This window comes from Poromitra crassiceps (genome assembly GCF_964638095.1).
Source record: "Poromitra crassiceps genome assembly, chromosome: 11".
NCBI classification, from domain to species: Eukaryota; Metazoa; Chordata; class Actinopteri; order Beryciformes; family Melamphaidae; genus Poromitra; species Poromitra crassiceps.
In genome coordinates, this window is record NC_139643.1 from 16,061,715 (window position 1) to 16,088,629 (window position 26,915).

At 46.0% G+C, this 26,915-nt stretch overlaps 1 protein-coding gene across 1 annotated transcript in view; it reads left to right on the forward strand.

Moving 5' to 3' along the window:
- The window catches only part of LOC310784766 (major histocompatibility complex class I-related gene protein-like), a 31,716-nt gene extending 11,031 nt beyond the window's left edge, over window positions 1–20,685 (forward strand). The window contains exons 3-8 of the mRNA XM_083645813.1: window positions 4,120–4,398; window positions 4,708–5,013; window positions 10,464–10,562; window positions 18,132–18,149; window positions 18,348–18,417; window positions 19,069–20,685. Coding sequence (XP_083501939.1) covers window positions 4,120–4,398; window positions 4,708–5,013; window positions 10,464–10,562; window positions 18,132–18,149; window positions 18,348–18,391 — 746 coding nt within the window. The 3' untranslated portion in view covers window positions 18,392–18,417; window positions 19,069–20,685. The remainder of the gene's footprint in view (window positions 1–4,119; window positions 4,399–4,707; window positions 5,014–10,463; window positions 10,563–18,131; window positions 18,150–18,347; window positions 18,418–19,068) is intronic.
- The last annotated feature ends 6,230 nt before the right edge of the window (window positions 20,686–26,915 follow it).

Here is a 26,915-nt window from a genome sequence, read left to right on the forward strand (position 1 = left end):
CCAGACAGACTGCCTCTCTCTGTTTTCCTGCTGTTTGCCTCCAGACAGACTGCCTCCCTCTGTTTTCCTGCTGTTTGCCTCCAGACAGACTGCCTCCCTCTGTTTTCCTGCTGTTTGCCTCCAGACAGACTGCCTCCCTCTGTTTTCCTGCTGTTTGCCTCCAGACAGACTGCCTCCCTCTGTTTTCCTGCTGTTTGCCTCCAGACAGACTGCCTCCCTCTGTTTTCCTGCTGTTTTCCTCCAGACAGACTCCCTCCCTCTGTTCTCCTGCTGTTTTCCTCCAGACAGACTGCCTCCCTCTGTTTTCCTGCTGTTTGCCTCCAGACAGACTGCCTCCCTCTGTTTTCCTGCTGTTTGTCTCCAGACAGACTGCCTCCCTCTGTTTTCCTGCTGTTTGCCTCCAGACAGACTGCCTCCCTCTGTTTTCCTGCTGTTTGCCTCCAGACAGACTGCTTCCCTCTGTTTTCCTGCTGTTTGCCTCCAGACAGACTGCCTCCCTCTGTTTTCCTGCTGTTTTCCTCCAGACAGACTGCCTCCCTCTGTTTTCCTGCTGTTTTCCTCCAGACAGACTGACCTCCCTCTGTTTTCCTGCTGTTTGCCTCCAGACAGACTGCCTCCCTCTGTTTTCCTGCTGTTTGCCTCCAGACAGACTGCCTCCCTCTGTTTTCCTGCTGTTTGTCTCCAGACAGACTGCCTCCCTCTGTTGTCCTGCTGTTTGTCTCCAGACAGACTGCCTCCCTCTATTTTCCTGCTGTTTGTCTCCAGACAGACTGCCTCCCTCTGTTTTCCTGCTGTTTGCCTCCAGACAGACTGCCTCCCTCTGTTTTCCTGCTGTTTGTCTCCAGACAGACTGCCTCCCTCTGTTTTCCTGCTGTTTGCCTCCAGACAGACTGCCTCCCTCTGTTTTGCTGCTGTTTGCCTCCAGACAGACTGCCTCCCTCTGTTTTCCTGCTGTTTGTCTCCAGACAGACTGTCTCCCTCTGTTTTCCTGCTGTTTGTCTCCAGACAGACTGCCTCCCTCTGTTTTCCTGCTGTTTGCCTCCAGACAGACTTCCTCCCTCTGTTTTCCTGCTGGTTGTCTCCACACAGACTGCCTCCCTCTGTTTTCCTGCTGTTTGTCTCCAGACAGACTGACTCCCTCTGTTTTCCTGCTGTTTGCCTCCAGACAGACTGCCTCCCTCTGTTTTCCTGCTGTTTGCCTCCAGACAGACTGCCTCCCAGTCTCCATAATGCTGCTGCTGCTCTCTGTCTTATTGTGAGCAGTTGTAGTAACACACTACTGAACAGACTGACTGTCCTGCTGAGCAGGTCAAGTCTACAGACTAATCCTAGGCTGAAACTCTCCTTCAGTGGAAGCTTCTAGAACAGGCTCAGGACAGTCTGTGTGTGTGTGTGTGTGTGTGTGTGTGTGTGTGTGTGTGTGTGTGTGTGTGTGTGTGTGTGTGTGTGTGTGTGTGTGTGTGTGTGTGTGTGTGTGACTGTGTGGATATTGTGTGACTGATCTCTGTTTGAGAGCAGTCCCTACCTCTCTCTCTCCCTACCAGCATAATGACTGTGTTAGGCTGTCTCTCTCTCTCTCTCTCTCTCTCTCTCTCTCTCTCTCTCTCTCTCTCTCTCTCTCTCTCTCTCTCTCTCTCTCTCTCTCTCTCTCTCTCTCTCTCTCTCTCTCTCTCTCTGTGGTAAAGAGAGCATAGTGACTGTGTTAGGATGTCTCTCTCTCTCTGTCGTAAAGAGAGCATAGTGACTGTGTTAGGATGTCTCTCTCTCTCTGTGTGTGGTAAAGAGAGCATATGACCGTGTTAGGATGTCTCTCTTTCTCTCTCTCTCTGTGGTAAAGAGAGCATAGTGACTGTGTTAGAATGTCTCTCTCTCTCTCTCTCTCTCTCTCTATATATATATCTGTGGTAAAGAGAGCATAGTGACTGTGTTAGGATGTCTCTCTCTCTCTATGTGTGGTAAAGAGAGCATAGTGACTGTTAGGATGTCTCTCTCTCTCTCTGTGTGTGGTAAAGAGAGCATAGTGACTGTGTTAGGATGTCTCTCTCTCTCTCTGTGGTAAAGAGAGCATAGTGACTGTGTTAGGATGTCTCTCTCTCTCTCTCTGTGTGGTAAAGAGAGCATAGTGACTGTGTTAGGATCTCTCTCTGTGTTAAAGAGAGCATAGTGACTGTAGTCGTGTTTCCATTACCCTCACAAATCCGCAAAATCTAAATATCGCAATAGAAATTGGGTAATGGAAACACGTAAATTTCGAAAAACCTCCCAAATATCGCAAAACGTTTTTGCGCTCTCATGAGGTGGTTTTTCAGACGTGTCGATATAGCAGTTTATCGCAAAAGTGTAATGGAAACAGTTTTTTCGCATTAGCACGTCATGTGACCCATCTTCTCCTTTGGAAAATGAAAGGAAATTAGGGAGAAAGGGTTTGATAAGTCGTGGCAAAACCTTCGCAGCAAGTGGAAAACTTTGAAGCAACGCTACCTAGCAGAAAGACGACTGTTGTGCAAAGGCGGAGCCGGAAAATAGATCATGTTTAATGGGAGAAATCGATCCATGCCTGTGTGCGCGCATTTGGCACAGCGGCGAGATGATCGGCGGGATGAAAAGCACACCGGTGCGGTGCTGTTGACTGAAGTGATTAATACATTACACACGTTTCAGGTGCAATGTTATAATTATAATACACGATATTCTGCCTATTGCACCATATCAGCCTTTCCCCCCCTCCTCCATCTCTAAAATGGGACAAGTTGTAGGCTACCTTTTTTCCTCTGCCTGTCGCGCTCACTGCATTCACCGCAGCCCGCAACATGTTCTTTTGAATTGATAATCAGGCTCGTTTATATGCGTTGTAACTTCATGTGGTGATTTGCATTGACCATTGGTTGGATTTGAGCATGCAGGGGACGGGATATGGGGCAGATCCGCGTGCGTAATCACTGTGGCAGCTGCTGGTAACGGGAATTGCGAAACTCAACTTCAATGGAAACGCCTACAAGTCGCAATTGTACATTGTCGAAGTTGTAGAAATATCGCAATTATTTTGCGAAAAACTGTAATGGAAACACAGCTTGTGTTAGGATGTCTCTCTCTCTCTCTCTCTGTGGTAAAGAGAGCATAGTGACTGTGTTAGGATGTCTCTCTCTCTCTGTGTGGTAAAGAGAGCATAGTGACTGTGTTAGGATGTCTCTCTCTCTCTGTGGTAAAGAGAGCATAGTGACTGTGTTAGGATGTCTCTCTCTCTCTGTGTGGTAAAGAGAGCATAGTGACTGTGTTAGGATGTCTCTCTCTCTCTGTGTGGTAAAGAGAGCATAGTGACTGTGTTAGGATGTCTCTCTCTCTCTGTGGTAAAGAGAGCATAGTGACTGTGTTAGGATGTATCTCTCTCTCTCTCTGTGGTAAAGAGAGCATAGTGACTGTGTTAGGATGTATCTCTCTCTCTCTATGTGGTAAAGAGAGCATAGTGACTGTGTTAGGATGTATCTCTCTCTCTCTCTGTGGTAAAGAGAGCATAGTGACTCTGTTAGGATCTCTCTCTGTGGTAAAGAGAGCATAGTGACTGTGTTAGGATGTATCTCTCTCTCTCTCTCTGTGGTAAAGAGAGCATAGTGACTGTGTTAGTATCTCTCTCTCTCTCTCTGTGGTAAAGAGAGCATAGTGACTGTGTTAGTATCTCTCTCTCTCTCTCTGTGGTAAAGAGAGCATAGTGACTGTGTTAGGATGTCTCTCTGTTTGACAGCAGTCTCTGTCTCTCTGTCTCTCTCTGAGACGTCCACACTGTCCACATGATGTTTGGCTGTGAGCACCTTCCATCCAGCCAGTAACAGCAGGAGGTGGAGATCCTCTGTGTTGGTGTCTGTGGATCAGTGTGTCTCTGTGCTAAACATGAGAGATCAACCTCTCTCTCTCTCTCTCTCTCTCTCTCTCTCTTTCTCTCTCTCTCTCCCACCCTCTCTTTCTCCCTCTCTCTCCCCCCTCTCTCTCCCTCTCTCTCTCCCTCTTTCTCTCCCTCTCTCTCTACCCCCCCCCCTCTCTCTCTCTCCCCCCCTCTCTCTCTCTCCCTCTTTCTCTCCCTCTCTCTCTTTCTCTCTCTCTCTCTCTCTCTCTCTTCTCTCTCAGGTGTCCACATTGTCCAGTTGATGTCTGGCTGTGAATGGGATGATGAGACAGGAGAAGTTAATGGATATCAACAGCATGGTTATGATGGAGAAGACTTCATAGTATTTGACCTGAAGACACTGACATGGATCGCTCCAGTACAACAGGCTGTCATCACCAAACAGAGACTGGATAATGACAAAGCTTGGTCAGCCTACCTGAAGCACTTCTACACCACAGAGTGCATTGATGGGCTGAAGAAGTATGTGTCCTATGGGAAGAGCACTCTGCAGAGAACAGGTAGAGTCACATGACCTGATGTAGTTTCATCAACACAACAATGTTCATCTGTCTCTTCTGTTTCTAATGTACAGAAACATGACAGTGAATATGAACCAGCATATAGACACACACACACACACACACACACACACACACTCACACACTGTAGATACAACTGTCGTGTTTTTGTTTACACACATCTGCTTTTTGTCATTCTGTCTTCCTCTCTCTCTCTCTCCCCCCCTCTCTCTCTATCTCTCTCTCTCCACTCCTCTCTCTCTCTCTCTCCCCCCCCCGCTCTCTCTCTCTCTCTCTCTCTCTTTCCAGTTCTTCCCTCGATCTCTCTCCTCCAGAAGTCTCCCTCCTCTCCAGTCACCTGCCATGCTACAGGCTTCTACCCGGACAGAGTCATGTTGTTCTGGACCAGAGATGGAGAGGAGCTTCAGGACCTTCAGGATAAGGGAGAGATCCTCCCCAACCACGATGGAACCTTCCAGACGAGCGTTCTGCTGAACGTTTCATCAGTCAAAGCTGAAGACTGGGGGAAGTACGAGTGTGTGTTTCAGATCTCTGGTGTCAAGGAGGACATCATCACCAAACTGGACCCAGCAGTGATCAAGACCAACAACCCAGGTAAGACTGGGATCACAGCTGATGGAGGAGGAGAGACACATTGACTTGACTTCTGACACCTGACTTGTCATTCATGTGTTTTGTTTCTGTTCTTCTGTAATGGAGCCTTTCTCTCACATTGTTGTCATGTTGTTGTCATGTTAGTTTCTGTCATCAGGTTCAGTTGCTTTTTGCTCATCTTGATTTATATTTTTGGTTCTTTGCTTCTTTATAAATGAGAAATTGTTAGGAGATGGTTTGTATAGCAGTTTTATATCCAAATGGACACATTCATTTAAACTTGTTCAAGATTCCAGATTCCAGATTTTTATTGTCACTCCGTAGTACAAGTATCACGTGTGAAATTCTTGTGCTGTGAACTCCGTTTACAACATAGTACAAATATAACAGGGCATATGAGTGCAAAAACAAGACACAACAAGCAATAAGGCAGTAGAGTGATAAGACAAGTCAGAGACAGTGGCATATTCACTGCGCATAGGGGCACATGTCATGTGCATACTTTAGACGTGCTTAAACATTTTAAATTCGACGTATTTGACGTACAGGTGCAAATAGCATATACCTAATTAAACATACAATTAAACATTAGACATACGTAATGGTAGCATCTACAGTGCGGTACAGTACAGCTACTACACTATTTGTGTATGTTAAGGAGTCTCGTGGCCTGCAGGAAGAAACTGTCCCTCAAGCGATTTGTGCGTGCTTTTGGGACCCTGGAGAACAGGCTGTTGTGGGGATGGTTTGTGTCTTTGATGATCTTCAGGGACCTCCTGAGGCACCGCTGGTTATATAGTTCCTGCAGTTCTGGCAGCTCACATCCTGTTACGTGCTGGGCCGCGCGTCTCACTCTTCGTAGCGCCCTGCGGTCCATGGTGGTGCAGTTCCCGTACCAGGTGGTGAAGCAGCCAGTCAGCAGGCTTTCAATGGTGCCTCTGTAGAAGTCCCTAAGGATTTCTGACCTTAGCCCAAATTTCTTTAGGCGCTTGAGTCCGTGTAGTCGCTGTTGGGCCTTTTTGACAACAGTGGCGGTGTGGCCGGCCCATGTCAGGTCCTGGTGGATGTTGACTCCCAGGTACTTGAAGCTGTCCACCCTTTCCACCACTGTGCCGTTGATGGTGATTGGGGGGTGTGCACCCCCCCCCCCCCCCCCCCCTCCTGTAGTCTACAATGATCTCCTTGGTCTTGGAGACGTTCAGAGAGAGGTGGTTGTCCTGGCACCACTGTTCTAGGGCCTTCACCTCCTCTCTGTAGGCCGTCTCATCGCCCCTGGAGATCAGCCCCATGACTGCTGTGTCGTCTGCAAACTTCACGATGGTGTTAGAGATTTGAGTCGCCACGCAGTCGTGGGTGTAGAGGTCGTACCAGAAGGGGCTGGAGACGCATCCCTGGGGCGCTCCTATGCTGATGGTCAGTGGGGAGGAGGTGAGGTTGCCCACTCTCACCACCTGGCGGCAGTCTGTCAGAAAGTCCAGGATCCAGTCACACATTGCTGTGTTTAGTCCCAGGACCTTGAGCTTGCTTACCAGCCTGGAGGGTACTATGGTGTTGAATGCTGAGCTGTAGTCCACGAACAGCATTCTCACATAGGTGTCCTTCCCCTCCAGGTGTGAGAGGGCAGTGTGGAGTACGTGTGCTATTGCATCCGCTGTGCTCCTGTTGGGGCGGTATGCAAATTGGGGCGGGTCGTGGTCCGGGGGGAGTGTGGGGCGGATCTGTGATATGACCAGCTTTTCAAAGCACTTGCTGGCTATGGGCGTGAGGGCTATTGGGCACCAGTCGTTTAGGCTGGTCACTTTCTGCTGTTTGGGGATGGGGATGATCGTTGCCGCTTTGAAGCAGGAGGGAACTTGCCGGAGGGAGAGGGACTGGTTGAAAATGTCTGTGTATACGCCTGCCAGCTGGTGGGTGCAGGCCTTAAGGACCGCCTTGCATGGATTGATACGCAAGAACGACCGGCGCACCTCATCCTCAGTGATGATGAGAGGGCGGTCTGGATCTGTGGGGGGTGGGGGTTGTGGTTGGGGGGGGGGGGGGGGGTTGGAGGTTAGGTGGGAGTGGGGGGGGGTGATGGGGGAGGAGAGGAGGAGGGGTGGTGAAGTGGGGAGGTGGCGGAGAGAATAGGGGGAGGGGGGTGGGGGGGGGAGAGGTGGCGGAGGGTGAGAGGAGAGGAGGGGGGGAGGTGGGGGGGAGAGGAGAGGTGGTGGGGAGGGGGAGGAGAGGAGGGGGGAGGTGGAGGGGAGAGGAGGGGGTGGGGGGGGTGGCGTATCTCGTCTGCTTGTATTGTTCTGGCGTCCCGGACTTGAAGGTGGTGGTCCGGGCGTGAAGTGCAGCCCGGACATCACAGTTGATCCAGGGTTTCTGGTTTGGCATTGTTTTAACTGTTTTTGTGGGGACTATATCCTCGGTGCATTTTCTTATGAAACATGTAGGGATGGGTACCGAGACCCGGTACCAAACTGGCCCCGGGGCCGGATTTCGGGATACCGGAGGATCAATAAGCTTTCACGTTAACGGTTCTCTTATCGGTACTGTCTGGAGTGGAGAAATTAAGAAAATAGATTTCCTCTATAGGTTATATAATTGCTAAATAAACGTTACGTTATCCTGCACATTTTATCTCACCAACTCCGTAAGACAGGCTTATGATGTGTTTTTTGCGATTTCCGAACGAGAAAAGGGATAATCTTTTCCACGTTGCGCTCTCCGTCAGAGAGAGACACACAGCTGCTGCTGCCAGTGCAGCCGAGTTGAGAGGAGTACTGGAGTGAGGACAGAGAGGGGAGGGGCTGCTGGGCGTGCCACAGCACACACAGCAGACATGCAGGGAACAGGGGGCAGGCAGGCAGATGGACACGCAACTGAGCAGCACAGCACACGTTAAAGAATGGCTGAAAGAGCGAAGCGGTCTAAAGTGTGGTTGTACTTCACTCGAGTCGATGGTGACAATTCACGTTGTCACAAGTGCAATAAAACCTTCGCTAGTAAAAGGTGGAAACACGAGCAATTTGTCTAAACACTTACCAAAGTGCATCACAGTCAAACGGAGAAATGCACAGTTTTTGACAAGCTACAGTAGCTCGCCGTCCATCATCTGTCAATGATGCCACGGTTGCGTTACCCAGTCTACCTCATCAGGTAACTATGTGAACGTGGTAATGATTAAGACGAGAGTAGTAAAACATTTCCCAACTGTTTGGGTGTGTTCATCATCATAAATCCAGTCTGATATAAATCGTCAGGTGACGGTCATCATCTCAGTTGTCGTTCAGAATTTTTACTTTCAGAGCAGGGGGGATTTTTATTTAGTGATTTGGGGGGAAGTAGGCTACAGCAGGCAGATACTGTCTTGCTTTATTTTTTATTATGCTTTCAGTTTCCCTAGCTGAATGTTGCTATTGGCACAGTGTGGTAGAAGGATATTTTAGGATATTTAAATTAATAATAAAAACGCACCCATTAAGATTTTGCTACTTTTTTTTGTTAAAGCTAGTGCTAGTGGGAGAATGAATGAGGAAAGGATAAATGAGTGCCACCTAACTGTGACCAGGTTCATTTGTCTCTTTTTCCCCCCTTTCTCCTCTTAAAAATAACAAAAAGAACCGACAACAACCAGTCCCATTTGTTTCGGGATTTTTTTCTCGTAAAAATAACAAAAAGTACCGATAAGAGTACCGTTAAAGTACCGGATCGATAAGCAGTATCGATAAGAGTACTAGTATCGTTAATTTCTTAACGATACCCATCCCTAGAAACATGACACCGTTTCAGCATATTCTTCCAGGCCTCCTGTGTTGAATTCCCCCCATATCACTTGGTCGAAACAGTCTCTCAGGATGTCATCTGATTGGTCTGACCAGCGTTGGGCGGTTCGGTAGGCTGGGGGGTGTTGTTTGAGCTTTTGTTTGTGTCTAGGGACGAGCCAGATAGAGGCGTGGTCCGATTTGCCGAATGGGGGGCGGGGTGTTGCTTTGTAGCAGCCAGGGATATTTGTGTAGCACTGATCCAATGTGTTTTTTCCGTGTGTGTTGAAATGTATGTTCTGGTGGAGGGTGGGCATTCTTTTTTTCAGGTTCACTCTGTTAAAGTCCCCTGCCACCACGAGCGCCGTTTCTGGCTGTCTTGCCTTCTGTGCGCTGATCGCGTGGTCCAATTCTCTGAGAGCATTATTTGTGTCTGCTTGTGGTGGGATATACACAGCTGTGAGGGTGACTGTGGTAAATTCCCTCGGACTGTAGTGAGGTACGCACTGAAGCATGACATACTCCAGGTCTGCTGAGCAATACGTCCCGATATTAGTGTTGTTGGTACTCCAGTTCTTATTAATCATCAAACAAACACCGCCCCCTCTCTTATTACCTGAACGTTTTGCGTCTCTGTCTCCCCTGTGCACGCTGAATCCAGGTATTGTGATGGCGTGGTCGTCTCAGGTGAGAGCCAGGTTTCAGTCAGACACATAACGTTGCAGCTCGCTATGTCCTTTTGAAATTGTGCTCGTGCTCTTAGTTCGCACATTTTGTTTTCTAGCGACTGCACGTTAGCCAGAAGAACGCTCTGCAAAGGTGGTCTGTTTGCACGTCTCCTTAGGCGGGCATTTAATCCTCCTCGCCTCCCTCTTCTCCGTTGCTGTTGTTTGAGTTCAGGGCATTTGGTGAGGTCCGGGGCCAACCAGTCCTGGTTGGGGTGATTTCGTGCATTTCTGATGTTTATTAGCGCGTCCCTGTTGTATCTGTACGTGGTGGCGCTGGGGAGAGTCCTGTTGTTGATGTCCTCCATTTTTGGCGCGCAGCGAGAGCAAACAATAGTCCCCGTTGTTGTGCTCTTTTTCCGCAAAAAGTGCAAATACGCTACTATGTGCACTATATAAAATACATTGATGCTCTTAGTTCGCACATTTTGTTTTCTAGCGACTGCACGTTAGCCAGAAGAACGCTCTGGATATATCACTGGATATTTACAAAGCGAATAGACGCAACGAAATTATAAACCAAACAAAATTACTCTAAGAAAAAAGCCTATATCCTACGAAGTTTACGGAGCTCTGTAGCTGGTCGCCCTCTCTCTCCCGGCGCCCTCTCTCAGTCATCTCAGTCTTGTCATCAGATGATTTAGTTCAGCCTATGTTTTCTCATGCAGTCTAGTTTCTATGCACTGTATGCTGTTCCCACATAGTAGGTTCCTCCTTGGAGGTACATTTGAGCTTTGTCTTGTCTACATACCATCATTTAGCAACCAGACAGTTTTTAACTCCATGAGAATATTGAAGACAACCAAACATGCTGGTCGCTTCACTAAAACACATGAGGTGTGTCTCTAGTTTGTCTGAGTCACATGGCCTCCTCTCTCTACTTACAATACTAAAGTGGAACAAATAGACATCATGTGATCCATCCAGTGTCACGTGACAAAGTGTGAACGCTCTGTTCTTGTTCCATGTTCTCCTTCAGGGAGCAATACTACTCTTATCATTGGAGTGGTTGTAGGACCGCTCCTCCTGCTGGCCATCTGCAGCGCTGCACTCTTCATCTGGAGAAGGACAAATAATGGTGAGGGACCAACAAGAGTTTTCTACTCCTCATTTTACTCCACTAGAACAGAAGCCAAAGTCACACCCTCTTCCGGGTTCCCTTTCCTCACTCATTTTCCAAGGGACAAAAAGGTTTTACTCCTCATAAAGATCCACTATAGGATTTATCATCATACAATGTCTGTTGCAATATTAGTGTTATTGTTCCATTCCATAACTTAAAACGTTCTGTGTGTTGCTTCTGCTAATTCAAAGTCCATCATATATCATCGTAATAGAAAGACATGTCTCGTAATAGTGACTACGTTAGATGCACACAATATTCCATTGGTCCATTTCAGGAGCTTGCTGCTGCAAAGTTTGGCGTTGCGATATTTGCACATCCAAGTCTTTCATAAAAAGTAGGCTAGTAGCCTGTGTTATTACCTCGCAGGCTCGCAAGCATTGTAGACTTCCGTGGTCACTATTCCCTCTCTTTAAATATCTCTCTATTTTAATCAGTGTTTCTCATCTCCTCCCGATCAGAAATGTGGGCTTTTCTTTTTGCATACCAGAGATGATGGATTATATGATTATGTCACCTCTTCTAGCGCTTTCTAGCACACAACAGTTGACCACAAACAGGCAACATGCGTTGCAAACTGTGGTAAAAACTAGGGGTGTTGGAAAAAATTGATTCACCTAAGTATCGCGATTTTTAATGTCACGATTTTTTGAATCGATCTTTTATTCCGGAATCGATAATCGCAAAAAAAAAAAAAAACTAGAACGACCGCAACGCGGACTTATGCCTCCGCCATTAGTTCATTCTTGAGTCCAAGTGGATGTTGGAGCCAAATTGGAAGAAATTGCATCAAGGCGTTTCTTTGCAGAATTGGATATTTGAGCCAAATGTGAAGAAATTTAGTCAAGGTGTTACTGAGATATGGCGTTACCGAGCTTGAAAATGGCATTTGTTAGGTCACTGTGACCTTGACCTTTGACCTTTGATAACCAAAATGGAATCAGTTCATCCTTGAGCCTAAGTGAATGTTTAAGGCGAATCTGATGAAATTCCGTCCAGGCGTTCCTCAGATATCGCGTTAACAAGCTTGAAAATGGCGTTTGAGAGGTCACAGTGACCTTGACCTTTGACCTTTGACCACCAAAATCTAATCAGATCATCCTTGAGCCTAATTGAATGTTTAAGGTGAATGTGATGAAATTCCGTCCAGGCGTTCCTCAGATATCGCGTTAACAAGCTTGAAAATGGCGTTGGAGAGGTCACAGTGACCTTGACCTTTGACCTTTGACCACCAAAATCTAATCAGATCATCCTTAAGCCTAAGTGAATGTTTAAGGCGAATCTGATGAAATTCCGTCCAGGCGTTCCTCAGATATCGCGTTAACAAGCTTGAAAATGGTGTTCGAGAGGTCACAGTGACCTTGACCTTTGACCTTTGACCACCAAAATCTAATCAGATCATCCTTGAGCCTAAGTGAATGTTTAAGGCGAATCTGATGAAATTCCGTCCAGGTGTTCCTCAGATATCGCGTTAACAAGCTTGAAAATGGCGTTCGAGAGGTCACAGTGACCTTGACCTTTGACCTTTGACCACCAAAATGTAATCAGATCATCCTTGAGCCTAAGTGAATGTTTAAGGCGAATCTGATGAAATTCCGTCCAGGCGTTCCTCAGATATCGCGTTAACAAGCTTGAAAATGGCGTTCGAGAGGTCACAGTGACCTTGACCTTTGACCTTTGACCACCAAAATCTAATCAGATCATCGTTGAGCCTAAGTGAATGTTTAAGGCGAATCTGAAGAAATTCCGTCAAGGCGTTCCTCAGATATCGCGTTAACAAGCTTGAAAATGGCGTTCGAGAGGTCACAGTGACCTTGACCTTTGACCTTTGACCACCAAAATCTAATCAGATCATCCTTGAGCCTAAGTGAATGTTTAAGGCGAATCTGATGAAATTCCGTCAAGGCGTTCCTCAGATATCGCGTTAACAAACATCCGTACGGACGTAATTTAAAATAGACCTGCCCCTCCGGCAATCAAACCTAGCCGATACCTACACCGCCCGGCGTATCGATAGTTCTACTCCCACTGAACTCGCTGATTTGTTATCGGGGCCGCTTTCCTCTCTCCCAGAGCGGATCGACTCCATTAATGAATTCACAAATCAATTTAATTCAATCTTACTCGCCTCGCTGGATTCTATCGCACCTCTACGTACTAAAATCCGTCGCCCTAAAAAACCCTCGCCTTGGTATACTGACGATACACGCGCACAAAAATTAATATGCAGAAAACTAGAACGTAAATGGCGATCATCCAAGCTTGAAGTCTTTCGACTAGCTTGGAGTGATAGCCTACTAAAATACAAATGTATGCTCTCCGCTGCAAGAGCCTCTTACCTATCAGATCTTATTAACACTAATAAAAATAATCCTAAATTTCTATTTGACACGGTCGCAAATCTTACTCGCAAACCCTCCCCCAATACAAACTCTCCATTTACAGCTAATGACTTCCTTGACTTCTTTAACCGTAAAATTATCTGTATTAGAGATGAAATTAGCAACTCTCTATTACTCGCAAAGGGTGCTAACCCCTCTCCTAGCCCTGTCCTTAGAACCTTAGACGAGAGTACTATACTCTCGAATTTTGAGACTATCTCTCTAAATGCACTTTCAAAAATTGTACTTTCATCTAAATCCACAACCTGTTTATTCGACCCTCTCCCTGCAAAGTTGATTAAGGAACTCCTTCCAATACTAGGCCCCCCCTTACTTAACATTATCAATAGCTCCCTCTCCTCTGGCATTGTCCCTACCTCCTTCAAATCTGCTGTAATCAAACCTCTACTTAAAAAGCCAAACCTTGATTCTGAGGTTCTTAACAACTTCAGGCCAATCTCAAATCTCCCCTTCCTCTCTAAAGTTCTTGAAAGAGTAGTCTCGACACAATTAACTGACTACCTCTCACATAATAAACTTCTCGATCCCTTTCAATCTGGTTTTAGATCACTCCATAGTACTGAAACTGCTCTTACAAAAGTAACCAATGACCTTCTCCTTGCGTCCGACTCTAATTTCTCCTCTCTTCTCATTTTATTAGACTTAAGCGCAGCCTTCGATACAATCGATCATAAGATCCTCCTAGACCGCTTATCTAACTACGTAGGTATCCGGGGCACTGCCCTATCCTGGCTAAAGTCATATTTGTCTGATAGGACACACTGTGTCTCATATAAAAATATCATGTCCACTTTCTCCTCAGTGAAGTTTGGTGTACCGCAGGGATCAGTCCTGGGTCCCTTACTCTTTGGAGTTTACTTACTGCCTCTTGGCGAAATTTTCCGTAGATATGGCATTAACTTTCACTGTTATGCCGATGATACCCAAATTTATATACCAATTAGACCAGACAATCGCTCTAAACTCGCTAATCTTGAATCCTGCTTAATCGCTGTTACAGACTGGATGTCAAATAATTTCTTACGACTAAACGCCAACAAAACTGAACTACTAGTTGTTGGCCCAAAAACCCAACTTCCATTTCTCACTGATCTTAGTCTGAACATTGAGAACTGCGTAATTACTCCAAACTCAAAGGTGAAAAACCTAGGTGTTACCTTTGATCCTACTCTGTCATTCGATGCTCACATTAAGGATATCACTAAAATAGCTTTCTTTCATCTCCGCAATATTTCAAAGATCCGTCCCTTGCTAAATGCAACGGATGCCGAAACCTTAATACACGCCTTTGTTTCATCTAGACTCGACTACTGTAACGTCTTATTCTCTGGCCTTCCACTTTGTAGCACAAATAAATTACAACTCGTGCAAAACGCCGCTGCTAGAATTCTAACTAGAACTAAGAAGTTTGATCATATAACTCCGGTCTTAATCTCCCTCCACTGGCTCCCAATTCAGGCCAGATCAGACTTTAAGGTGCTTCTGTTAACCTATAAATCCCTGCATGGGCTCGCACCTCCGTACTTATCTGAGCTAATCATTCCCTATGTTCCCACGCGTACTCTCCGCTCACAGGACGGTAATTATCTTACCGTCCCTAAAATTAAGAAAAAATCAGCAGGTAGCAGAGCATTTTCTTACCGTGCTCCACATCTCTGGAACCAGCTTCCTCTGTCAGTTAGGGAAGCTGGCTCCATTGAAATCTTCAAAACTAGACTCAAAACCCATTTATTCTCCCAATCATTTGGTTGTGCTTGATAGTTGTGTTTGATGATGTCATTCTCTAGAAATATTTATTAGCTCTTGAGTACATACAATCCTGAATTGCTGAGCAGGCTGTCTCAAGCCAGCAATATCATTATAAACTTATACTTGACCTAATTTAATAATATGGCATCATTTGACCCAGTAGCTTAGATACAAAATCTAATAGCTGGTGAAAAAACTAGTCCTGAACTGCTGAGCGGGCAATCACAAGCCAGCAGTATCAGTATAAACTTAGACTTGACCTAATTTAGTTTTGTTTGTTGTAGGTCATGATTAAGGTCCGCTAAACAGGGCCGAATCATTGACAGTGGTGTTAGGTGGTACTTAGACCTGAATTAGCAGTATAGTATTAGTCATCCTAAAAAATAAAAAATAAAATAAAATCCTAATAAATTTTGTTTTGACCTAATTCTATTGTTGTCTATAGAGTTAGTTCCACCTCTGCGCAGATTCCCCCGCTCTCTTCTCTCTCTCCCCCTCAGGTGTCCTTCATTGGCCTGACGTACACCCCCGCCGCTGCAGCCCTAGGTCCGGCCGTCATCGCCCTAGCCACCTGTCGTCACCCTAGGCCATCTACCCGCTACTCCATCTACTGTCTGACACCCCGGGCTCTTCACCACCACCGACCCCTATCCTCATCATCCTGGTCACCTGCCTGCCTAAGGAAAGGGGGGGACCCCCCCCCCCCCCAGCCTCATCACCTCCAACTCCTATCCTCCCCTCCCCTTAATCACCACCTCCGACTCTTATCCTCCCCTCCCCTCCTCTTAGCTAGTATTCTCTAAACCTACGAACACTTAAAGACTACATTTTCTATTTCGTTTGGACTCTACTTTTTACATTTTCAACTCCCTTCCCTGATTTTAGGATAATTTAAAAACTACATTTTTATATCCCTCTGTTGGACTCTTTTTTACATTTTCAATTTTCTGTTCTCTTGTAAATTTTATTTCCATAATAAACCATTTACAGAGTTTCACTGCCGGAAAACTCTGTTCATGGTTTAGCCCGGCATCTCTCGGCCTGTCTCGGAGGGGAGTCCCCGGATGGGGGTCCGCTGCTGGGTCCACTGCCTGGGTGGGCCCACGTGGCCTGCGTGGCCTGCTCTCTCAGCTCCCAGTCACTAGCTGGGGGCGGGTCTGGGAGCAGGTCGCGTGGGGGGTGGGCTTACTCAGGCGACCTATTGCTGGGCCCCTGTAGCACAACGACCTCACAAGGTTCCTCCTCAGCCAAGCCAAGTCACTGGGGCAATCCATTTGGTGGAAAGATTTTCTTGCGTTCACTGGGGGTGTGGGGACGCCGCTGTGTCCCGGCCCGGCCTTCTCTCCCACGCCTTATGTGGGAGGGGGGCCGGGGCGGGGGGCATCGGTGCTCTTCATCACTGGTCGAGGGCTGCCGGTTGGTTTAGAACAGTTTAGGTAGGCGATAGATTAGCTACAGCCTAAGGCTGCCCTGTTAGTGTTCAGGCAAAGATCAGACTAGAGCAGAGTAGGATAGGCCAGATTAGGCTGTAGACTAGCTAGATACTATGTCCCAGCTAGCTCTGGTTAATGCTTAGAGTAGTCAGTTGTCTGATCTTCCCCCCCCCTCTCTTTCTCTTTCCCCCGCTCCTTTCCCTTCTTCTCCCTCCTGTTCCCCACTCTCCCACATTTCCCACTCCCCCCCCCGCCCCCTCTCTTTCCATGCTCTTCCCTCCCCCGCCGCCCCTTCCCACGTTCCCCCTGCTCTCCCTCCCCTGCACCCTCCCACCTCTCCTTCTCTGTTCTCTCCTCCTCCCTGTCCTCTCCCCTCTCTCACATTCCCCCTGCACTCCTTCCCCTACACCCTCCCACCTCTCCTTCTCTGCTCTCTCCTCCTCTCTGTCCTCTCTGGGGGGGGGGGGGGGGGGATGTGGGACGCTCCCCTTGCTTCTCTACCCTGGCTCTCCCCCCCCTGCATCCCCATCTCTCCTTCTCTCCTCCTCCACATTCCTATCTTCTCCCCACCTCCCCCCTCTCCTCCGTCTATATTGCTCATTCTCTCCCCACCTCCTCCCTCCCCCTGCTCTCTTCTCCCCCACACCTCCCCTCCCTTCCCCTCTCCTGCTCTCTCCTCCTATACCCTCCCCACCCCATCACTCTCTCACATTCCCCCTGCTATTCTCCCTTCTCCTGCGCTCTCCTCTGCTCTCCCCTCATTCCTATATTTCCTATATTATCAATTGTTCAAATGTTATCTTTATTCTGTATATTCTTGTTACTGTTGTGTCAGCTAGAATTAGCTAGACATATTTCCTGTGAAGCCCTCTGAGACATGCTTGTGAATTAGGGCTATATAAATAAACTTGACTTGACTTGACTTAACGTACGGACGGCCGGCCGTACGTACGTACGTACGGACGGACAACCCGGATCCATAATGCCTTCGGCCTGGCTTCGCCGGCGGAGGCATAAAAAGGGGGGGGTTTTTGGGTGCCTGCAGTCAGGCCACTCACTGAACAGCAGGCCAGGCGCCGCCTACTGGTTTACTAGTGGTTTTATTACTTTATTAGTTAGTCTGAAGTAATAATTACACTTCAGGGTTAAAGTGGGTGCATCTCATTGTAGAATTGGACTTCAAACGGCCCAAATCTGGTTTCAAACAGCCCAAATTGGGCTTCAAACGGCCCAAATTTCATGCGCATCGGCCCATATCGCCCTGGCCTGCTTGGTATCTAATGGTGAATTATGGCCTGAATTATGATCCCAGTCCGCCCCTGTTTTTAACTATATCGCTCAGCCCTACTCATGATATAATATACAGTCTCTAGAGTCTAGTGTATGATTCAACTTTTCCCATGTTCTAATCTAGTGTAAAAAAGCAAACAAACTGAAAAAAGAAAAGAAAAAAAGAAACAAAAATCGCAATAAATCGTAATATCGAATCGCAATAATCGTAGAATCGCAATACTTAAGAATCGCAATATAAATCGAATCGGCACCCAAGAATCGTGATAGTATCAATTCGGGAGATAAGTGAATCGCCACAGCCCTAGTAAAAACCCTGATTGAGACGCATATTCTGAATGCGCTGTATACATGATCAAAGAATCCTCCTAAAAGCCGAATAATACTGGAATAACCCACATGTCTTAATCGGAAAATGCTAAAGTCGGAAAAAGGCCAAATTGGGAAAAATGCAACTGGAATATGCTGTTTACATGACCCTTATCAAATTCAGAATATTGTCATTTTCCGAATAATAGTGGAATTTTGTGTGCATGTAAACGTAGTCAGTGATGCACATGTCATGTAAGATAATTGAGTGTTTCCTTTCATAAATCTTAATGAAGTCATCTGTCATTGAGTAATAATGTCACCTCTTGTCTGTATTTCAGACTTCAATCCTGCTCACAGTGAGTCTTCCTTTGATTGTTTTGGACCATCTGCTGGACTGTAATGTGTCATGTTAGGATCTGTTGCTTGCATGGTTTGTCCTTATAAAGGACATGGCAGAAGAGCAGGCATTAGTAATCAATCACTAATCTCTCATCATGTCCACTTCTGTTTCTTACATTATTACTAAATTATTTTATTTTGTGGACTTTTTGTAGCTTCTGACCCTTTGTCTACTGAATTACCTGCTATCACATCATAGTGAGTGTTTCATCATGTGACAACACAGTGAGTATGTTCAATAAAGCTTTCATCAAAATAAACATGTCAACTATTCTCTGCACATGTTGACTCAACCAAAGCTACATAAGTACTGTAGTGAATATAACTATTCTCTGCACATGTTGACTCAACCAAAGCTACATAAGTACTGTAGTGAATATAACTATTCTCTACACATGTTGACTCAACCAAAGCTACATAAGTACTGTAGTGAATATAACTATTCTCTGCACATGTTGACTCAACCAAAGCTACATAAGTACTGTAGTGAATATAACTATTCTCTGCACATGTTGACTCAACCAAAGCTACATAAGTACTGTAGTGAATATCAGCCTGTGTGTGAATACTCACAGATCTATTATCACATGTTCTGTCTTCACTAAATGAGATGAACACATGTGGAGTTGTGATTCACAGACTGCTGAGGATTCAAAAAATATTTCTGATAAACATCTCCTCTCTCAGTGTTACAGTGTAATTACAGTTTTTATCTTAATTCTGACGTACAAAAATCAGATCGCATCATTCTATATCTAAATGTTATCTTTTGATCCAGAAATAAATATCCCATACAATATGAAAGCAAATAGACTGCACAGTGTGAACAATAACTTCAATATTCCACCATGTGTGTCTGTTAATCTGTCTTGACAGGCGACCAGTGAAGATAAGAAGAGGAAGGTGAACTCCAATCAATTAACGAGGCATCAACAGCAGTTTCTTTCTTTCTCATTTCAAAGTAAAGTGCATGTGAGGAAGGATTAGCTGCTTCCCTCCACGTATGATGTGCTGGATTCTTTCAGTTGGAACCCGCTGCAGGTGATCCATCAGAATCACACAGATCTCTTGATGCTTTTATTGATCCTTGTACTTCAACAGTCTGATAACACAGTGCAACCAAACTTCACTATGCCGCTGTCGGTGCACTTTCAGCTCGTCTACAAGATCGGATCGGCATTTGGGCCGGCCTCTCTCAAACATCTGTGTCATACAGAATTGTAGTAGAATGGGAAGTGGGTGGGTCTTTTATTTTATTTTAGTTCAATTTAGTTCCATCCAGTTAGAATCCAGTAGTTGGCGGTAATGTGACAATTTGGATGCCAACCGCCGTTAAACACCAAAGAAGAAGAAGAAGATGACATCAGTTCAGTCTATAACATCTTATCTTTAGGTCGCTGGTTTCGAATCCGGCTCACAGACATCACAATACATATGACATCATCAGTCAGTGTGGGTATGACATCAGTTGGTATGAGAGGGCCTTTTCTACAGCTGCCCCCACATTTCAATCTGTATCAATTCCAAAAAATGGCGCTTTAGTTACTTCAGTGGTAACACCTGTGTTACTTCATGGCTGGTAGTCTGGGTCGTTAGCGAGAGCAGTGCTCCTCTGTCAGCTAGTCTGCCAATGAAGGGAGCTGAATAAGTGTCGCCACCGGATGTGTGCAAGTCTGGTCGTCCACCTTGACGTCAGCAGACCGTACGTTGTTATCAAGTCCAGGAGAGAGGTTGCTGACTGTTCCTATTGGCCAAAGCACTGAGGGTGTGTGATCATGACCCTCAGAAGAAAAGTCATGTCCACACACTGAAAATGAGCTCCCAGGTCAGTTCTTACATGATCATGACAACCTTCCTGATGGAAAGGTCTGTCTTCTCTGTGCAGCGAGGTGAGGTCTGTGGAGAAGCAGTCTATCTGTACTCGTTGAAGGAGGGAGCTTTGGGGGGTTCTGGTCCACTGTCCCTGTGTCAGTGGAATCTGAGCACGGTGCTCTGCCTCTACCTGACACTTCCTTTAGCATGCTGACACACACTGCATTTTGCTTTGTCAATTCAGCAACAATATCTTGTGTCTTTGAGTTTATAATCAGCTGTGAATTGATCAGTGATTTTCTTTTTCACTGCTGATTTTATAAATCTCACATGTTGAGTTTGTTTTGCTTCAGTTCAGTTCTCCTGGATGCTGCTGTGGCTCAGTGCTCTGCTCTGTCATTGTAAAGCCGTTCAAATCTCTATAATGCTGTGGAAATTATCTCCAGTCTGTACAGCTTTTTGTATATTAGTGCGTTTTCAATAGTTGTTTTTTAAACATTGTATTTGGTGAACGAGACTCCTCCCTGATTTTCGAGGAAATTATACAGTCAGATATTTTGTGTAGATGTTTTAATGAATAATGCTGTTTTTTATTTAAAATGTGTTGTTGTAAACTGTGTGTGTGTGTGTGTGTGTGTGTGTGTGGGTGCGCGCGTGTTTGTGTGTGTGTGTGTGTGTGCGAGAGAGTGAGAGTTTGGAGATTTATAAGCGGTTTTAGTTTTAGGCTACAGCATCTTTTTGTTGGCACAACTTGTATGAAATAGAGTTTGATTAATAAATGAAATGTTGAAATGAAAACATGAGATTTGTTTATTTATTTGTGGATCATAACCAAAGGATGATTCATGCATTCAAAGAATATCATGCATGCACATGCACATGTTATATTTCAGTATAGTGGCTCTATTAAATAAGACCAAATGAACCTTGTGATACCTCAATGAAAACACAAACATTGCTAATATTCTTCTATGTTGCTTTTTTCTTTTCAAATGTATATTATTATTATTATGACTCCTGTGTGTTTCTGCTCTCTTATACTGTTCATCACATGCTGCTTTTCCTTATATGTGATGTCCTGTGGAGCCCCCTGCTGGCCTAAGACTTTCACACAAGTGTACTTGTGCAACCAGAGTGACAATAAACATCAGAGAACAGAGGCACAGATCATAATGATGATTTATCAGCTTAATATTTAGAGACCAACATCAAGTCACATGACATCCTCATCAGTTCAGAGGGAGATACATAATCTGTCCAGAGGGGGCACTGTCACACTGCTGTGCTGAGTCCCCTGTAATCTAAACTAAATAAACATATTTTTTAAATAACATTTATACAACATTGATGATGAGGATGTCACATGACTACAGCTGAAGTCAATGGGGACTGGTTCTGTGCTGTCAACCTCCCTGTGTGTTATATATGGACCAACTTCACCTGTGTTTCAACTGGCATGAGGGGGAGGAGATGATGACACAATGTTCATTTTTGGGTGAACTGTTCCTTTAATGAACTCTGTCAACACAAACTGGAACATGAGACAGCAGCAGACTGCTGCTAAATGATCCAGTAACTCTCCAGTATGGAAACAGTCACAGCTACTGAGCTGCTAACATTTAGCCTCCATCTAAAAAGACTGTTGTCATCAGATAAGACTCAGTACAGTATGACATCACTACTGTATGACAACAGTATTGCATCACTACATATGAGTATCTGCTCTCTTCCGGGTTTGTGTGTGTGTGTGTGTGTGTGTGTGTGCCAAACTGTGCTCTCTCTCAACCCAACACACACACACACACACACATACTACACACACACACACACACACACACACACACACACACACACACACACACACACACAATACAAGATACAATATACTTGTATTGCCACACAACCAGGTTGGTGGTATTTAGTTTCAGTACAGATATATTATAGCTCTAAAATAACATGAAACAGCACATGACAGGACATGGATACATTTAGACATTTACACAATTACCACTTTCCCAACAATAAATACATAAATACAGAGACCAACAGACGTTTAGTTAAGGTGAGGGGGGAGAGGGAGTGGGGTGCTGAGGGAGTTCAGAGTCCGTAGGGAAAAAAACTGTCTTTGAAGCGGGTGGTTTTGGTGGGAATTGAACGGTAGCGTCTCCTCGAGGGCAGGAACAGGGGGTGGGCTGGGTGGGAGGGGCTGGAACAGGGGGTGGGCTGGGTGGGAGGGGCTGGAACAGGGGGTGTGCTGGGTGGGAGGGGCTGGAACAGGGAGTGGGCTGGGTGGGAGGGGCTGGAACAGGGGGTGGGCTGGGTGGGAGGGGCTGGAACAGGGGGTGGGCTGGGTGGGAGGGGTCCTTAATGATCTTACCAGCACGGGTGATAGTACGGGAGATATAGATGGAGTCCAGAGTGGGGAGGTCACAACCAGTGTTGGGGGTAACTCATTACAAAAGTAACAGGCTGGTAGCAGGCTAGCTACTACCAACCCAGGCCCGGGCTCCAGCAGTAGCAGGCTAGCTACCACCAACCCAGGCCCGGGCTCCAGCAGTAGCTGGCTAGCTACCCTCAACCCAGGCCTGGGCCCCAGCAGGAGCATCCCAGCTACCACCAACCCAGGCCTGGACCCCAGCAGTAGCTGGCTAGCTACCCTCAACCCAGGCCCAGGCTACAGCAGTAGCAGACCAGCTACCACCAACCCAGGCCCAGGCTTCAGCAGTAGCAGACCAGCTACCACCAACCCAGGCCCGGGCTCCAGCAGTAGCTGGCTAGCTACCCTCAACCCAGGCCCAGGCTTCAGCAGTAGCAGACCAGCTACCACCAACCCAGGCCCGGGCTCCAGCAGTAGCAGGCTAGCTACCACCAACCCAGGCCCAGGCTCCAGCAGTAGCAGACCAGCCACCACCAACCCAGGCCTGGGCTCCAGCAGGAGCAGGCCAGCTACCATCAACCCAGACCCAGGCTCCAGCAGTAGCTGGCTAGCTACCCTCAACCCAGGCTACAGCAGGAGCAGACTAGCTACCACCAACCCAGGCCCAGGCTCCAGCAGTAGCTGGCTGGCTACCCTCAATCCAGGCCCAGGCTCCAGCAGTAGCAGTCCAGCTACCACCAACTCAGGCCCAGGCTCCAGCAGTAGCAGTCCAGCTGCCACCAACCCAGGCCCAGGCTACAGCAGCAGCAGACCAGCTCCCACCAACCCAGGCCCAGGCTCCAGCAGTAGCTGGCTGGCTACCCTCAATCCAGGCCCAGGCTCCGGCAGTAGCAGTCCAGCTGCCACCAACCCGGGCCTGGGCTCTAGTTGTAGCAGGCTAGCTACCATCAACCCAGGCCCAGGCTCCAGCAGTAGCAGGCTAGCTACCACTAACCCTGTTTTTGTATCCCTAATGATTCCCAACCGAGGAACAAACCTGGTATGTGCACAACCCCATAGAGACAATGTCTCCTTCCTTACAACAAAATTTTTTGGCCTGAACTCCGATATGAACTCACTCCCACCATCTCTATTATCATGCTACATACAGTACTGAGGCTTCTCATAGCAATGATAGTGTTGCCATCTGACAAAGTAAAACATGTTGTGAAAAAGAAACATCATATCACGTGCACAATTCTCTGCCGCGCACTAATTGTCTTACTGCTTATCATCTCTGGTAATGTCCATATTCACCCTGGCCCTTCTGCAAATGATGTGCAAATAAATCTCCCAGCTAGCAGCGGTGCCAACAGCGGTGTGAATACTGCAGCTTCTACCCCAATCCTGGTTCCAGAGGACATGGAAAGGTTGTTTTCAACAAGAGGTCTCCACATTATCCACTTAAATGTAAGAAGTCTCATCCAGACAATAGATGAAATTAGGCTAATTTTCTGCAAAAATAAGGTTGGGATTCTGTCGTTTTCTGAAAGGCGGCTTGATAACTCTATCAATGACTCCGAGATTGAAATTGAAGGTTACACTGTTATTAGAAAAGACAGGAACAGAAATGGCGGTGGGGTCTGCATATATGTCAGATCAGACATCTGTTTTAATGTTAGAACGGATATGGACCATATCCACACTGAGGCAGTGTGGATTGATATCCTATATCCAAAATCAAAACCTGTATTAATTGGTGCTCTTTACAGACCCCCCGACCAAAATGTATTTTATAACATGTTAGAGGACACTTGCCTAAGCTCAGCTGACTTTGGTAATTCGGAGGTTATCATGATTGGCGACTTCAATACAAACACTCTAAAGAAAGACACCCCCATTTACAAATCTTTCAGAAACTTTTGCCTCTTGTTCAACCTAAATCAGCTGATCACTCAGTTTACGAGGGTTAGTGCTACCACACAAACCACTATCGACTTAGTGTTGACGTCTGACCAGTCAAAGATCTCCAGGAGTGGAGTCATAGAGTATGGTCTGAGTGACCATTTTATTATCTTCTGTACCCGTAAGATACAGAGAGCTGCTGCTAATTGTCACAATGCTATTCATATTAGATCGCTGAAGGATTACAGCGCTGAGTCATTAACATTGGCCGTGGGAGACCTGGACTGGTCACATGTCTTAAACTGTACATCGGTAGAGAAGGCTTGGTCCCTTTTCAAATCAATGTTCACATCCATCATAGATCAACTTGCACCTGTGAAAGTTGTCAGGGTAAAAGTCAGGACTGAACCATGGATCAACACTGACATCTTAAAAGCAATTGGAATTAGAAATGACAGCTTTACTAAATACCGAAAATCCAGGGATGAGCAAATCTTTAACGTCTATAAAAAATTTAGAAACGAAGTAATCAGAATGGTCAAAGAAGCCAAGTTAAATTATTTTAATGAAAAGATCACAGAAAACCAAAACAATCCACAAAAACTATGGAAATCCTTAAAGCATCTAGGTCACAACAATAGACTTAAGACCAAAACCACCAACTTGAACTTAAAAGTAAGAGGAACACTCATCTCAAAGAAATCTAAGGTGGGAAATTGTCTTAATCATTATTTTACAACAATTGCTAACACCCTAGTGAACAAATTACCTGATCATTCTGGTAGTTACGGCGATGAGCATATTCAGTCCTTTTATAAAAACCTCGGGGTGCAAGCAGATCAATTCTCTTTTTCGAGGGTATCTAGGGAGGATGTGCTGGTAAAGCTGCGGGCTCTCAAACCCTCAAAGGCAACTGGTCTCGATAACATCCCCTCCAGGTTTTTGAGGGACTCAGCTGAGGTTATTTCTCCCATCATTGCCCATATAGCCAACCTGTCCATTAGTCAGAGTCATGTCCCACAGGAATTCAAAATTGCGAGAGTAACCCCTCTACATAAAAAAGGAAGCAAGCTCGACCCCGGGAACTACCGTCCTGTTTCCATCCTTTGTGTCATCTCAAAGGTCATAGAGAGGTTAATTTTCGAACAACTATCTAACATCACACAAGCTTCTATTTGAATTCCAATCGGGCTTCAGAAAATCACACTCCACGGACACCTGTCTGCTATTCCTCACTGACCACATCAGACAGGAGGTTGATAGGGGCAATTATTGTGGCATGGTCATGTTAGACCTGCAAAAGGCATTCGACACCGTTAACTTTAACATCTTGCTGAGTAAGTTGGGGGCCATCGGCTTTGACAGCACATCATGCAAATGGGTTCGGTCCTATCTGGAGGGAAGAGAACAGGTGGTAGATGTAAATGGTACCTTGTCCCCCCCTATACCAGTAAACTGTGGGGTCCCTCAAGGAAGCATTTTGGGGCCTATGTTCTTTCTCATATACATGAACGACATGCAATCGGCAAGCAACTGCAATTTATTCTTATTCGCAGATGGTTCTGCTCTCCTATTCTCACACCGGGACAAATTGTTGGTTGAAACCGTCCTTAGCGCCGAACTAGAGAAAATTGGCACCTGGCTATCTGATAACAAACTATCTCTACACCTCGGCAAAACAGAATCAATTCTGTTTGGGTCAAGTGCCAATCTCAAAAAATCTCCTGGCTTCTCAATTAATGTAGGTGCAAATAAAATCAAAAATAAAGACGAGGTCACATACCTGGGGTGCATCCTGGACAATAAACTCTCTGGTGAGAAAATGGCTCTAAAGGTGATTTCTAAAGTCAACCAAAAAACAAAATTCCTAGCAAGAATATCATCATTTATCAACAGAGAGGCTATGAAAGTGCTAGCAGGTGCACTCATCCAGTGCCATTTTGATTACACCTGTATCTCCTGGTACTCAAACACCACCAAAGCACTTAAGCGGGCCCGCCGGCGGGCTGAGCCCTTGTCATCTCTCACAAATGACTCTCTATAGCAGCTTAGGAAGCAGGCAGGGAGACGTACAGCACACCAAAATGTCGGGAAGAAACGTGGCTACAAAACTCTGACAAGCATTTGTATTCAAACGAAAAATAATTCCAACCCCAAGCAACAATATCACCATGTAGCAAAAACAAGAAAACAGTGCATGCCTGCGTTTATGTGGTGATTTGTTTTTGTGAGTGAATATTTTCTCTCCAAACGAGGCGGCTTTCGAAAGCTCGGAGTCTCCTCTTTCCAAAGAGGTATAGCTCGTCTCTGAGAGATGAAAACTCACTCAGTAGGCTGTCAAAGAACAGCAAAAAAGTGTTTAACGTTTTACAGATAAAACTACAAGTTATGTCTTACCTTTGCCGTTTTCCAATCAAAAGTTGTGTTTGACTTCATAAAAACGCTACTAATTGCTACTCCTAATGCCTCTTCATCATCTTAAAGCGTTGTTTTTTTACAGTCATCGTGTTTACAAAGCCATATGGAGGATTTTACATGGAGTGGTCATCTTCACAGAATAGACGAGCTTTGGGTTCAGTCGACAGCATTTCCTGAAAAAACTGCCTGACGTAAATTATTTCAGTTCACGTCGATTCTATTGGCTCTGACG